General features: G+C 38.7%; 1 protein-coding gene across 1 annotated transcript in view; it reads right to left on the reverse strand.

The window, feature by feature from the left end:
* Window positions 1-15,863, reverse strand: part of rgs12b (regulator of G protein signaling 12b) — an 82,469-nt gene that overhangs the window by 19,075 nt on the left and 47,531 nt on the right. Inside the window, 1 exon segment of the mRNA XM_046870388.1 lies at window positions 4,971-4,992. Coding sequence (XP_046726344.1) covers window positions 4,971-4,992 — 22 coding nt within the window.

Here is a 15,863-nt window from a genome sequence, read left to right on the forward strand (position 1 = left end):
TCACAGAAGATTATAAAAAGAACAGGAATTTTGCATTTGGAGTAACTGATTCATATGAATCATGCACAATATGACAATACAGGATATTTATTTTTGTCAGTTTCCATTATACATGATAAGTGCTATGATATTTATTACTGCTTGCTATCACATTTAAAAAAAAAACCAGTAGCAACAATATTAAAAACATTTAATTATAGGTTTGTTGCTAATAATGTTTTTTTACACGCGTTGTCTATCAAGATCCTGTGTTTCCTTAAACAGCCCTGTTTCTGGAAGTCTTACCTGGATAGAGCTGGTATGAGCCTGTATGATGCCACCTAACCAGGTACTTCATGCCAGCAGGACTCCAGGCCTTTACATCCATGCCTGCCTACCATCACACAAACGTTTCCATGTGCTGGACTATTAGCCATTAAAAGCCCCCACGTTAATCGTACACACACCTATTCCACATCGCACAACATAAAGCTGAAGGTGCAGCCACAGTCGAGCAGCACGCATGAACACACACCTGCACGAAATACGGTACGTCCGGCACAAAGCCCTGTCCAATCGCACGTTGAATAATTGAACGCTGCTGGACGAGGGAAACATTAATGACGGAGGGAACATGAGCCTGCAATGTTAATGAGGAGGCTAATATAGCGCTCTAACAGCATGCTAACCACTCACACATTTACACACACTTTCAAAAAACACCAGGAAGTCATTATATACATTTTGACGAATATGTAAGCAATTAAAGTTTGATTTTTTTTTAGAAGTGTGATCGTACGCTGACCTCTCCAGGGTTACAAGGTCATTCACATAGTCAGGAAGTTGCTTTGAGGAATGGGTGAGGAAAAATGTCGGATAAATTCCCTGTGTAAGCTTCACAATTCTTATGAAAAAGAAACACGCTCGCAGATGGCACTGATTAGGTAATATTGTTATTTTTTTGGATTTTTCATAATCTCAAGCTTCAGTGTTGCTATGTTAATAATATCCAGTGATTACACTGTAGAGAATTACAATAACATGGTGGTAATAAAAGAAAATTTGCATTTAATCTAAAAATAAATAAATAAATAAAAACAGACCTAGCCTACATGCTTCTGCAGTAGCTTTAAAACAAAAATGGTTGGATAACCCTGTAAGTTATTGCATCTATTCAATGGCAGCCAATAACATTTAATGAAATCAATTATTTTGATAATTGTGAATAAATAATAAATTGTTAACAAATTATAAATTGGGCTTGTTAAATACAGAGGAACGATAGTAGTGGCCTTTTATGAATTCTTGTGTTTTCTTATAACCACCCAAACAAACACATTTGAATTTTCTTAAATAATTGGACTGGATCAAAAATATTCTTGAAATAATAACAAAAAAAAAAAAAACTAAGACTATATATATATATATATATATATATATATATATATATATATATATATATATATATATATATATATACAATTAATAGAATGAATCATACAAAAGCCTTCAATCTGACACTGTTACACTTTCTCTCTATCTAATTCCTAATTCCTTTACCATTCAGTAATACCAAAAGTATTAAGATATCTGTATTATGTGGCTTGGCCCCAAACTGTTATCACAGAGTTGAAGTAGCGTAAAATTTCCCCACACTTGAACTGGTGGATGCACACCTGCTCCAGCATGGCAATGCCCCTGTGCACAAAGCCAGATCTGGTTTACATGGGTTGGAGTGGAAGATCTTAAGTGGCCTGCTAAAGAGCTCTGATCTCAACCCTGTTGATCAACTTTGGGGATGAATGTAAATGCTGACTGCACCCCAGGCCTCCTCACTTAACCTACATCAGCATAGGACTTTACTAACACCCTGGTAGCTGAATGAGAACAAATCTCCAGAAGCACACTCCAAAATCCAGACTAGTGAAACATCTTCCCAGAAAAATGGAGGTTATTATAAAAGCAAATGGGCACTTAATGTGGAATAGGATGTTTCAAACGCATATACCAATCATAGTCAGGTGTCCATAAACTTTTGTCCAGCTTAATGAGCATATGTTTCATTTAGAGAAGGAGTCTCCAGTGTCAGCACTTGTAACAGCCTAGAGTAAATCTGTTGCTTTCGACTAGGGGGGGTCTTTGAGACATAGAAATTTGTGTTTTCTCACACATTTGCAAAAAAAAAAAAACTATGACATCAATGTGTGACTGCAACGTAAATCCACAAGCGAGATATAACTTCCCATCTTTAACCAATACGCCAAACTCAGACACTTGTTTTTCTCTCACCAGGATGATGACAAAGATCTCCAACAAATTCCTAAGCTCCATCACCTCCAACACTAAAACCAAATCAAACCACCATGCATCAAATACTGATGAGTTCATATCAATGTGCTTCTACTAATAAATTAGTGTTTCTATAGTAACAGTTCATTCACAAGGACTTGTTTAGCAGACACGCCATATAATCTAACACTAATAATAAACAGATTTCTAAAATAAACCCCTGTAATTTCTGAGGAAATTGCAGACTGTTTTTTTTTTTTTTTAAAGCAAATGAATCAGAGGGGGACACAGAAAGACAGAGAGAGAGAGATTTACTGTGTATTTCAGCAAGAATCAACAAGATCTAACTTGTCTCTCAGACCATCCCCAGAATTTTATTAAACTATTAATAAACAAAATGTATAATGTGGCATTCATCATAGCAATAGTTGTTGCAACTCTGCAGTGGACAGACAGACCGACAGACCGACAGACAGACAGACAGACAGACAGACAGACAGACAGACAGACAGACAGATAGATAGATAGATAGATAGATAGATAGATAGATAGATAGATAGATAGAAGTTCGAGGGTGGAGGGGGAACATATGCGTATGTTCTAAGCACTGACAAGCGGACCTTCCGCTTCTGCAACATCTAAAGCAATGATGCGTCTGTTTTTTTTTAAGCAGATTCTGCATTTTTGATGGACCCTTGTGAGTAGAATCCATCTTGGAAAACCTTTGTATGACCCTGGTCTTATAGCCATATTTGTGGAGAGCAACTATTCTAATTCTCAAATCCTCAGAGAAGTATTTGCCATGAGGTGCCATGTTAAACATCCAGTGGTAAGTATGAGAGAATTGTACTCAAAGCAACAATTTCGGTACTAATTTGTGTAATCTTTGTATCCCAGTGTCAGAGTTGTGTAACAGTCAGAGGTAAAGTCATTTCTTCCTCCTTTTCTCCAAAAAGCTACATTTCATGCTTCCTCTCATGATAAAAACATACACAGATTTTTTATTTTTTTGTCTATTCACCCACACTCAATACTCTAATACACTATAAAGGTCACCACATGACCTGTACATTACTTCAATACACCTACTGATCTGCGATCAGATAGAAACACAAAAAACAGTTTGGCTTTTCTAAACCCGATCTGTCTGTTGCTGATTTATTTGCTCTTATTGATGATTTTTAGTAGCTGCAGTAAAAACCCTTTGATATGCATAAATACAGCAGTGAAGGCTGGGCAGGTTCTAAACAATCCCCAAAATACTGATCCTATTGATAGTAAGGAGATTGAGAATGATTTACAATGTGATGGAATCTTCACCTACACAGAAATGGAGATGTTTGTTATGACTGAGACAGACACTCACACATAGGTGAATATAATTAGCAAAAAATATAACACTTGGAGGTGTTATAGAAAAAGAAATCAGTGTAAGGGTGGTGCTTTGTATAACCCTGAAGCTATATATAAAGTGATAGAATGCCTGACATAAGTAAGCCCTGTTATCACCTACGTTAGAGCAACTATACTGCTCTCTTTATCTCTTACAGTTCATAATAATAAGCAATGCAGCTTGTCATGTTACGGAGAAACTGGAAGTCAGCACTATAGTCCGAGCTATGGTTAGAGGAATCTTTCAAACAAACAGATATGAGAATTTAACACTGTTATAAAAAGCCCTTTCGCTCTTCACCGTTTGCCTACATGCAGTTTTGCCTTTGGATCATGGCGGATCCTAAACCGCTCCCCCGACACCTTTGTTATGCGCCAGGCTGGGGCGCACGGTTAACGATGATCACGCCGATGTTGGCACGGTGTTCACACGTGCTAATTGGGTGGTGTGAAAGTGGGGCAAAGCGAAGCAGAGGAGAGCAAGGGCAAGAACGTCTCAAGCGGCCAATAACTCCTCTTAATCAGTCTCAGGAGGAACTCGGGTACTTGTCGTAACAAACAATGTGTTACATAACATGACATTAACACTTACCTCATACCTAAACACCAGACACTAAGAGGATTCAAGTGAGCAGGTTTGATCGGTTGGATAAATATATATATATATCCAACCGATCAAACCTGCGACTCATTGGCTTGTACATGACAAAGAAAAGCAAACACCATCTAATCAAGAGCTATCAACGATTTAAATACAGCCTGGAATGAGTTCCCTTTCATCCAGGCGGGAATCTCACTATCAGCTTATCAGCTCATCTCTATCTCTCTCTTAGCGGAGGTAAAACATCGGCATCTAATATAAGCCATTATATTTAAATACAGTAAGTGTTGTGTAATACAGTCATAATTAATACAGAGGTTTAAGGGACAAGACTTCTATAATATGGCTTATAGATAGAAGTATAGTAGTAATACTAATACTAATAGTATTACAGCATTCATCTAATAGGGTTATCATTTCGATAGTAATAACTACAATTCATCACTGGCAAAGCCTCCACAATCAAAAGAGGTTTGGGGCCCAGGAGTGGGAGATTAGTGAGACTGGGAATTGAACTCATGACCTTCTGATCCAAAGCCCAATGCCTTAACCACTAAGCTACACCTCCTAACTATTTATTACGGCACTGATAAAAAATTTATAAAAATTAAAAAGAGAGGAAGAAATCATGCCGATCTAGAGTGAGCAAGGAAGAAGAACTAACAAGTGACATGAGAGATGTGAGAAGAATAAATTGATGGTTACTCACCGCCATCAGAGACAGCTGCTGACTGCAAGAGAACACAGAGAGACATGTGTGAGTGACTGTCCTCAGAAACATACACACTCACACTCCCAGAACGCACTCTAGAACTGGCCAGGGTGTACTCATCGTACCCACGCATCCCCCTTCCACACATACACACACACACACACACACACACACACACACAAACATACACACACTCTCTCTCTCTCTCTCTCTCTCTCTCTCTCTCTCTCTCTCTCAGTCACACTCTTCCTGTTCTACTGGTAAATCCTTTAACCTGTGAGCACTCTAAATGCAAAGTGAGTGATGCATGCTTTCAGTGTTTCCTAGCCCCGCCCACAGACTCACATTTGCCCTGCCCACATTTGCCCGGACATGTTAGTCGATCAAGCGAGGACAAGATGGCAAAACAAATTCCCACGCTGAAACAGGTTTATAAGTGCTGGGAGAAAAAAAATCATGGTATAATGACGTCCCAATCCAATATCACAGGATCTTCCGAATATGTGTTTTACAGAGGTTATAGTATCTAAATTTAAACAGTGAACACGTGTGTGTATGAGTACGTGTTCCATTTTATACCGAACCGTCGACATTCTTAACACGGGGGGCGACATTACAGCTTTGCTGAATTCTCGGGTTTGGATTTCTCAAGAGGTTTTAATATTTATATAACAGCATACATCTTAATGGGTTAGGAGTTTCTATATTTACAACTGTAATTCAACATTGGAAAAGCCTCAAAAGAGCAATTCCAGGAAAAAATGTAACTCTTCGTAAAATCTTCTTACACTACTTACATTTCCACCTCATGTTTATCATATCTACCTCATATTTATCGTACCTTGACTCTGATTTGTTTCATGTTTACTCTTTATTTATGTTTAGTAAGTCTATGGACCTTGGTCTGTTAGTAATGACATTTCATTCGTTTAAATACTGTGTATGTGGAAGAATGACAATAAAGCTTGAGTTGTGTTGAATAGCTGCTAAATGTCTGCTTGAAGACATGTATTCATTTAGGAAAGGACTGGCTCTGGGAAAAAGATGTTGGACTTCTGATGAAAATGCTGTTGGGTTAAATCGAGGTCCTTAACCCTCAATTACTCATCTGTACAAGTGAGATAACTGTAGGTCGCTCTGGATAAGGGTCTGGCATAAAATATAAAGGTAAGTCTGGAAGGAGTCTCCAGTGTGTGAGTTATAAAACAGTCTGAGAAAGAGTCAGTTCCTTCCTCTTTTCCTGTTTAGGAAGGAGGACGTTGCGGTTTGCGCTCCCTCTCTAGGTACAGCTTTATTTATTCCACGAGAAAAGTGAAAGTAGATGACTGCGTAAAGCTGCTATTAAAAGAACTGACCTGCTTTTTGGGTAACGATCAACAACATTAAACGTGACTATAAACAAAGAAAAAAAATCTGCTATGTTTCATTTAGTTACAAATAAAACACTGAAGTTTTTGGCTAAATTTTAAGTTTTGTTTTGTTGTTTTATGAAAATAGCACACTACAAATGTTTTCGATTGTTTCATGTCTCATTCCCCTGTGTTTTAATCCACAAACCGTTTCGTGTTTTAATCCACAAACCATTGAGTATCCGGAGTTAATTATTCGATTAATACAAGTAATAAAATTTGTGCCAGGTTCTATAATAAACACTTCCTGATTAAGAATCTGTGATCCTTTTGTGTCCACAGTGAATAATAAACCAGGTGACGAAAAAGACATTGAGCTTCATGAGACAACTGTTAAAATAAAAGAACCAGCTAAGAGATACTCGTAAACCTTTCAGTCTCTGGGATCAAAGGAAGTAAGTCAAATGTAGTGAGTTTAACGTGTGAGGTGTATCTGCATGTGTTTGTGTGTGTGTGTCTGTGTCTGTGTGTGTAGGCCTGAAACTCAATGAGTCACATCCTCTATATATGTAGGCACTGTAGTCAAACAGTGACAGATCTGTGTAGGGTGGAGACAAAAGCACTAGATAACACATGACCTTGACACAAATAGTAACCACACATCCGGAAGCTCAATGTATACACTTAAACAGTTATGACATTTCGCGAGACATTTCTGAATATTACACACGTTCTGTCACCCACCCACCTACCTCCACCCACCCAACCCACACACCCACACACCCACACACACAAAACAGCAGAATCGTTATCAACGCAGTCACTCTCAAAAAAACGAATCTCTGTTCAGACATGCAGTGTGAATTTCCAGCAGGCGAACAGAACAAGACGTCCACCCACACCGGCTACACAGCACTTCAACGCCACGCACCAAGCAGCGATTAGGTCATAAAGAAAGACCAGAGTGAGACAGAGAGGAAAAAAGGGTTAGTGTGTGACCACAAAGCCCTGGTGGGCAGACAGGTGGGTCTGGAGGAACACAGTGAGTGAGATGGATCACCATAGTTCAGAGAAAAAAGACATTATCCAGACTCTCTCACTCACACACGCATGTATATATACACTATATGGACAAAAGTATTGGGACACCTGACCTTTTAGAACCTGCGGTTCTTCTCTAAAACTGTTACACACAATTCTATAAAATGTCTTTGGTATAATCATGTGGTATATCAATATATGTGACGTAATAAATAATATATGTGGTATAATCAAATTTTGCATTTGCTCCATGAAGATATGGTTTTACATGCTTTAAAAAGGAAGATTTTGAATGGCCTGATTATAGAGCTCTGATCTCAACCCTACTGAACACCTTTGGGATGAATCCAAAATGCTGACCTCCTCACCTCGCCTACAAATGTCCATAAGCACAATTCAAAATCTACTGAAACATCTTCCCAGAAGAATGGAGGAAATTATAAGAGCAAATTGGGACAAAATGTGGAATGTGATGCTCAAAGCACTTTTGTACGTACCGTATTTTAGACCAGGTGTCCGCAAACCTTATAAAATATATGTATATATTCTCGTATTACACTCGTATTATTAGTAGTATTATTGAATCATTGGTCAATCATGAACAGGGACTTGGTTAACAGTAGTAAAAAGCCTGATGTCTATATCAGTCCCTTCACAAAAAAGTAAGCAACACAAGGTCATTTTCCATGCCAAAGCAGAACAGCTATGTTTACCAGTGTCCCGATAACAAACCCTACCTACAAGATGGTTAATCAATAGTCAGGGACAGTGAGGAATCCTGCGAATGCACAGACCTTCAAGCTATACAAATATTTCTAGATCCACTCTCTAAACAGCACAGCCCCTAAGTGCAATTTAAGCAGTTTTATATGATTATGATTATGACTTTCATCCACGAAGATCCTCAAATAATAGAGTTCAGATGAAAGAAAATGAGTATGTGTTACCTTCATCGCAGTTGGGGCTCGTTCACAATGTGTGGCTGTGCAAATAGAAATGAGGGCATCATTTCCGGAATGTTAAAAGGAGAAGAAAAAGAGTTTCGGCTGCTTTTTAAGGAGGACGCGGGACGTTTTAATCCATGCGCTATTCATGTCTGTCTCTCGTGATTCTCGAAATTTAACAACACTCCTTCAATTAAATCTCACGTCTTGTTTGTTCTGCCATCCTGCCATTATAGACGAGTGTGAGATTTGAATCGGACTTTTCGGACACCGACGTAGCTGTCTCGAGTCACAAAGGCACTATTGTTCGTTATACAGCCACTGAGCTTAACCAAATAACTCTCTTACGAGGTGTCATTTGTTCTCCACAATTATAGCGCAAAGGAGATTTATAGGCCTCCTTTTTTTTTCTTCTTTTTTCCCCATGTCACCTGTTCTCCGACTGCATCAGCTCCGGTTGCTTAAATAGCTACTTAAGGGGTGATTCATGCTTCATGTTTTTGGTAACCGCAACAAACAAGCTCCTGAAAGCGCCGAAGATTTGAGTTTCTATTAGAACAGGACGAGGACCTGCGTCATCGACAGGCTTTCCATTGAAGAACAAGTGCAAGCAAATGAATAGGAACCAGTAAGAGTTGAAAGCATGAGTTTTGCTGTCAGTTTGATCAAAATCTCAGTACGCGTGCGTGCTTTCCATCGTCTTTACAATCATAGATTGACTGAACAGCCTAAAGATCCATGAAGTTACAGAGGAACCATGAGGATGGATTTGGACTGTTATTAATATAAACACTACTACAATGACTTATGACTGCAGTTTGCATGATCAGTCCTACATTTCAGCACCCTTTACTTAACTGTACACCTCAACAATGATGAAACTGTAATGAATGGACATTCGGTACCATCCAGATGAGGATGGGTTTCATTTGGAGTATGGTTCCTCAAGGTTGCTTCCTCATACCATCTCAGGGAGTTTTTCCTTGCCACATAACCATTGGTTTGCTCATTATGGATACACTTATAGGGGATAAACTTAGCTGCACTAAACCTATAAATGAAAAATAGTTTCAGCTGCTTCAGCTTTGTCAAGCTGCTTTGGGACATTGTCCACTGTGAAAAGCACTATACAAATAAAAATGAAGTAAATTGAAAGAGAAATCGCATAGAAAAATGAGTGCACATGAGCCATTTCTTCTCTTATTAACTACTCTAACATGGTCATCTCTTCACATCAGTACATAGCATTCTTTCCAAATCCTACCGTCCCACACACTTCACTGCTGGACAGTAAAGTCAGAGTGCTAAAAGACATCGTCCTGTGTACATCGTAAGCTGTGCAACTGGTGCTATTCTGACCCCGTGTTACCGCATCTGCTATTCTGACCACGAAAGTCACCGAACTTTCCTCACGCGTCAGTTTCTCGCTGGATCAACAACATGATCTCACTTCCGCACCGACGCCTACTCGCCTCTACCCGAAGATGAAGATCCGGCTCAAAGGTCGCGGTTTTGACACCATTGCGGAGATTCGGGCGAATCGCTTGTCACGCGTCGGAACGAAAACTTCCATGACACATTCCAGAAGTTTGCAGGAATGCTGGGAGCTTTGTATTGCTGTGCAAGGGGACTATTTGAAGGTGATACTTCGTAAAAATAGATAACTTCTCCACAGCTGCATTCTTCTTACAACCAAATGATGTTTCTCAAACTCCCCACGTTGTATATCCAGCCATTTATAATCACATGACGTGATGTGCAATTAACAATAGAAGTGTGTTTAATATCAATATAGATGGTCCCCAACTTACGATGGCTTTACATGCAATTTATCAAACTTATGATGACGATAGAAATACGACAAAATGGTACAAATATTTTACATTGCGGCAGGCAAACGTAGCACCTTATGCGCCACTCTCCACTCGCAAACCCGCACTGGTGCTCGTCCGTGTGTTTCAGATGGATATGCATTTTGATGACCGGACCATAACCTGGAAATATTGTAAGTCAAGACATGGCCTTATTTACCCAGGAGTCTTAAAGAATGGTGATCAGTATGGGGTTCTATACTGCAATTTCAGTACCATCCTACATGAACGAGCGCTGGTTCGCGAGTGAAAGGCGGAGCCGGACACACTTTGTTTTAATATCCGGCGACACCGAAAAAAGGAGAAAGCTAAAATTGGTCTTTGAAATACCAAAAACACAGAAAAGGTATGTGCCCGCTGGTAAGAGTAAGGCATCTCAAAAGTCTGGAGATGCGTTCATCCGGGCAGCGTCCCAAAATTTACGTGCGAAAATTTTGATGCAGCACAAAAATTCTAATATTTTTTCGTATCACTATAGTCATCGCAAGATCGAAAAATAATAAGTCGAACCTTTGTAACTCAGGACCTACCTGTACTGTGTAGTTTATACAGTACAGTACGGTAAATTGCTCTGTTTTGCTAAATTATGTGCTGCAATTTTTTAATTATTCAGTATAAAACTCCCACATACTAATCAGCCTTCTTTAGGACTCCTACTGTCTCAACTTACGATATATATGTTAAGATGGTGTCACTGAAATGCATCTAAATCATAATTTGGGGACTATATGTACATTTTAGGCATTAGGTTATTTTATTTCTTGTTTTGTCCATTATAAATGCTCTGTGTCTATGAAACAATTTTCAGTGCTCAGAAAATAAATGCAAAAGGTTCACTCAATCACAACAAGATGGCTTCTAGCTCGCAGGTTCTCTCTTATATGACAAGTTGCATTAGTTCTGGTTAATTAAAAGAACATGTTTTGAAGATGTTCTACTAAGAAAAAAAAACTGTAACTTTTCTTTCCATCTGGCTGCACCCCACCATTCTGCTGTTGCTTATTCTTCTATATCAGCATGCCTTCGAAAGTTTTGATATTCCGTACATTTTAAAGCGACGCTCAAATTTGCGCTCTCGTAGAAGAATGAGATGCAGGACGAAAAATGTGAGAGGAAAAAATAAATATAAGCAGAAATGCAGAAGGGGTTTCCGTTTTGTTTAGGAGAAATGCAAACATGTAGATTAGACAGACAAGGACGGGAAGATCAAAACAAATTCAAATCCAACAAAAGAGAAAATAAGGGGAAAATCTGAGCTGGTTGCTCGTTTAAAGAGAAGCAAGTTATGGGAATTTCTTTGTCAGCGTTTTTTCGAGTTCAGAGTGCGTTTTTTAGCATCTCCAAGCTTCTTTATTTGTGCTGTGGCTTTTTTTTTTAACCCCCCTCCCCTTCATTCCAGTGGCTTGCCTCTGTGCTTCTGGCAGCACGGCACATGTGGCCACATACTGAAATATTACTCAGATTTTTCCAGCCTCCTCATCTCTGATGCTGCTCGTCCCTATAAAGCCGTCGCTCTCTCCTTCCTTCTCCTCTTCACCCTAACATAGACGCTTACAGGCCTGACCGAGCAGCCTGGAGCTTCTAATCAGCACTTTAGGAATCACAGTTAGAGATCAGACTGTGTAGAAATGCCTTAGAGTAGATATATGCAGTCTTGACTCAAACACAGATGTATGATCTCAGATACACACACACACACACACACACACACACACACACACACACACACACTGTTCTGTAAATATCAGAATTCCTACTCTTGATTAGGCATATTCTTAAAATGCATCATACTGCCAAGTCAGCAATTAAACGCAACACCCACACACACAGACACGTTTGTATCTATATGAGGACCTTCCATTGACACAATATGCATGTTTAGTTTTTTTTAAATGAAGACTATCAAACACATGCAGAGGAGGGACATGGGGTATATCGGTAGGAGAATGCTGAGGATGGAGCCACCAGGAAGGAGGAAAAGAGGAAGGCCAAGGAGGTAGTTTATGGATGTGGTGAGGGAAGAAATGCAGGTAGTTGGTTTGAAAAATGCAGATGTAGAGGACAGGGGGGTTTGGAGAAAGATGATCCGCTGTGGCGACCCCTAATGGAAGAGGCCGAAAAAAGAAGAAGAAGAAGAAGAAGAAGAAGAAGAAGAAAAAAGAAGAAGAAGAAGAAGTCTACTGCTACTTTAATTAAGTTTTTTTTTACTACAGATTTATTACAGAAAGAAAGAAAGAAAGAAAGTTCACTTATTCACTTATGAGACAATGTCCATTGTGAAAGCAATATAGAAATAAACCTGAATCTTGAAACTGAAAATTACACGCAAAATTGTATATATTTGTACAATCTTGTCGTATCAATATAGTTATCGTAAGAGCCTAAAGAGAAATCGTATCTCGGGGATCATCTGTAATTGAGCCTATAGCAGTCTTCGTAGGTTATGCACTATTTAGTGATCATAGATAATAACTATGGTTTAGTCTAATGGTGTTGAAGTTTGGCGAGCGACGATATGACATAATATCTCTTTCCCCTCTCAATCACAGTGACATTAACCAATCACAATGCACCTGCTGGCACGTAGAAGTGGAAGATTTCCACATAGTGTATTCAACATGAAGTTTTCTGTCTTGAATGAAGCACATGACAGTCTTTTGACTTATTAAGGAGTGGGAATTGACACAAATTATATATAAACCAAATTATCAGGACTTCAAACCTTTGCCCCTATGCACAAAGCCAGTTCCATGAAAATATGCTTAACATGAGTTGGAGTGAAAGATCTTGAATGGCCTGATGTAGAGCTCTGATCTCAACACTACTAAACACCTTTGGGATGAATCAGAATGCTGACTGCATCTCAACAAATCTCACATAAATAATCTTCACAAACTCACTCTAAAGTCTAGTGGAACATCTTCCCAGATGAGTGGAGTTTATTCCCCCACATATGGGGACTAAATGTGGAATGGGATGTTCAAAAAGGTACATATGAATCTTGAACAAGTGTCTACAAACGTTTGTGGATACACACACAGAGAGTTATACATTTGAAGGATTTATAAGTCATGAGCAGGTGCTTGCATTTGTTTCTGCTGTCATGGTGAATAACAGGCTCCTGGAGTTGGTACAGAAACACTCTAGAGACACACACACACACACACACAAACACACACACACACACACACACACACACACACACACACACACACACACAAAAGGGACATCATATTCTCCCACATAAGTTAGACGTCAATCGTCTGGGTGTTCAGTCGTGCAATGAAACTTCATCATCACCATTTAAGGAACAGAGATTCATTCTCTGTCTCGCTCTCTTTCTCTTACACACACACACACACACACACACACACACACACACACACACACACACCTCAATGCACTTTCCCACATGAGCATGTTTCCAATCGCATTGTTATCCTAAAAATTTATGATTGTTTGAAGTACACGAACACACACAGGTCCAAAAATGGCAACGCTCCTTAAAAATCTTCTGCATGAACTGAAAAGGTCAGCAAATTGTGTGTGTGTGTGTGTCCTTAGAGTGCAGAGCAGTTTGCGAATGAATGAGTGACAGACTGTGCGGAGTCACACAAAGCTAAGCTTTTTTAACACGCTAACACACGCTACACGCTGCCATAAAGGCGCTCTTGTTCGGAGCGAGGGCGAGCGAACATTCAGAGTGAAACTGCTCGACGCTAATCCTCTCCTCCAACTCGCACTGACACAATGAGAAAGGGACTAAAAGAGTTATGAAGAGAGTCCTGGGATAAAGCGAGGAAGAAAAGAGAACAGAAGGAGTAAGAAAGAGGGAGAAGTGTTCAGAGAGGAGTGAAAAAGTAAAACAGAGTGAGCAGGAAGTGAAATAAGTGAGAAAAGGATGGAAGCAGGAGTGAGAGGGAGATGAAAACAGAAAAAAAATATTAAACGAGAATAAAAGAAAAATATATCGAAATTGGGAGAGACTAAGCAAAGGACAGAGAAAATGAGTGAAAAACATTGTATAAATTATATAACTGTCAAATAACAAACACAGAGCATTTACTATACAAGAAACGTCCACACCACACCCCTGTACTAACTAGTACTAGTAATATAAAACACACAGTGTGGTACTACTTGCACTAGTGCTATTAAACACAGTGTGGTACTAACTAATAATAGTGCTACTAAACACTCAGTGTGGTACTAACTAATACTAGTGCTATTAAACACAGTGTGGTACTAACTAATACTAGTGCTATTAAACACAGTGTGGTACTAACTAATACTAGTGCTGTTAAAACAGTGTGATACTAGTACTAGTGCTATTAAAACAGTGTGGTACAAACTAGTACTAGTGCTATTAAACCATGTGGTACTACTAGTACTAGTGCTATTAAACACACAGTATGGTACTAACTAGTACTAGTGCTATTAAACACACAGTGTGGTACTAACTAGTAATAGTGCTATACAACAGTGTGGTACTAACTAGTACTAGTGCTATTAAACAGTGTGGAACTCCTAGTAATAGTGCTATCAAACACACAGTGTGGTACTAACCAGTACTAGTGCTAGTAAACTTACAGCATGGTACTAACTAGTACTAGTGCTAGTAAACACACAGTCTGGTACTAACTAGTACTATGTGCTATAAAACACAGTGTGGTACTAACTAGTATTAGTGCTATTAAACACACAGTGTGGTACTAACAATTACTAGTGCTATTAAACACACAGTGTGGTACTAACCAGTACTAGTGCTAGTAAATTTACAGCATGGTACTAACAAGTACTAATGCTATTAAACACACATTGTGGTACTAACTAGTATTAGTGTTATAAAACGATGTGGTACTAACTAGTATTAGTGCTATTAAACACACAGTGTGGTACTAACAATTACTAGTGCTATTAAACACACAGTGTGGTACTAACTAGTACTAATGGTATTGAACAGTGTGGTACTAAATAGTACTACATGCTGTCCTAACACATTCAGTATAGTAATGACAAGTACTAGTGCTACAGTAGCACAAGCTGCATGGTGTTAACTAGTATTAATGCTAGTACTATAAACTAAATGCTGTACTAACTTCTAGTGCTGTACTAATAGACTCAATGAAGTCATAACTAGTTATAATGCTGTACTTTCTCTTACTATACTTACTCTTACTAGTATACTTACTAATACTTGTAGTGTACTTATGTACGTGCTATAATAAATACAGTCTAGGGAATATTAAGTAAGAATAGTTCAGTACTCACTAGTAGCAGTGCTGAACTAATACACTCAGTGGTGTACTAACTAGTGCTGCACTAATGTACTTAATAGTGTACTAATTAGTTCTAGTGCTATACTTTATATTATATAAAGTACTAGTTTTACAGATGTACTAATGTTCTTAATGTGTACTAACTAAGAATAGTGCTGTGTTAATAGTCAGTACTGAACTAACTAGTTCTTGTGCTGTACTAATACCCTCAATGCTGTACTAACTAGTTCTTGTGCTGTATTAATGCCCTCAATGCTGTTCCATCTAAAAATAATGCTGTATATACACTTATAACTAGTACTCGCACTTGTATAACTTGTACATACACTTATAACTAGTACAAGTCAAGTCAAGCGCTTTTCACAACAGACAAAAGCAGCTTTACAGAATTTAACAGTTAAGGTGA

Source organism: Silurus meridionalis, chromosome 2 (genome assembly GCF_014805685.1).
Source record: "Silurus meridionalis isolate SWU-2019-XX chromosome 2, ASM1480568v1, whole genome shotgun sequence".
Taxonomy (NCBI): domain Eukaryota; kingdom Metazoa; phylum Chordata; class Actinopteri; order Siluriformes; family Siluridae; genus Silurus; species Silurus meridionalis.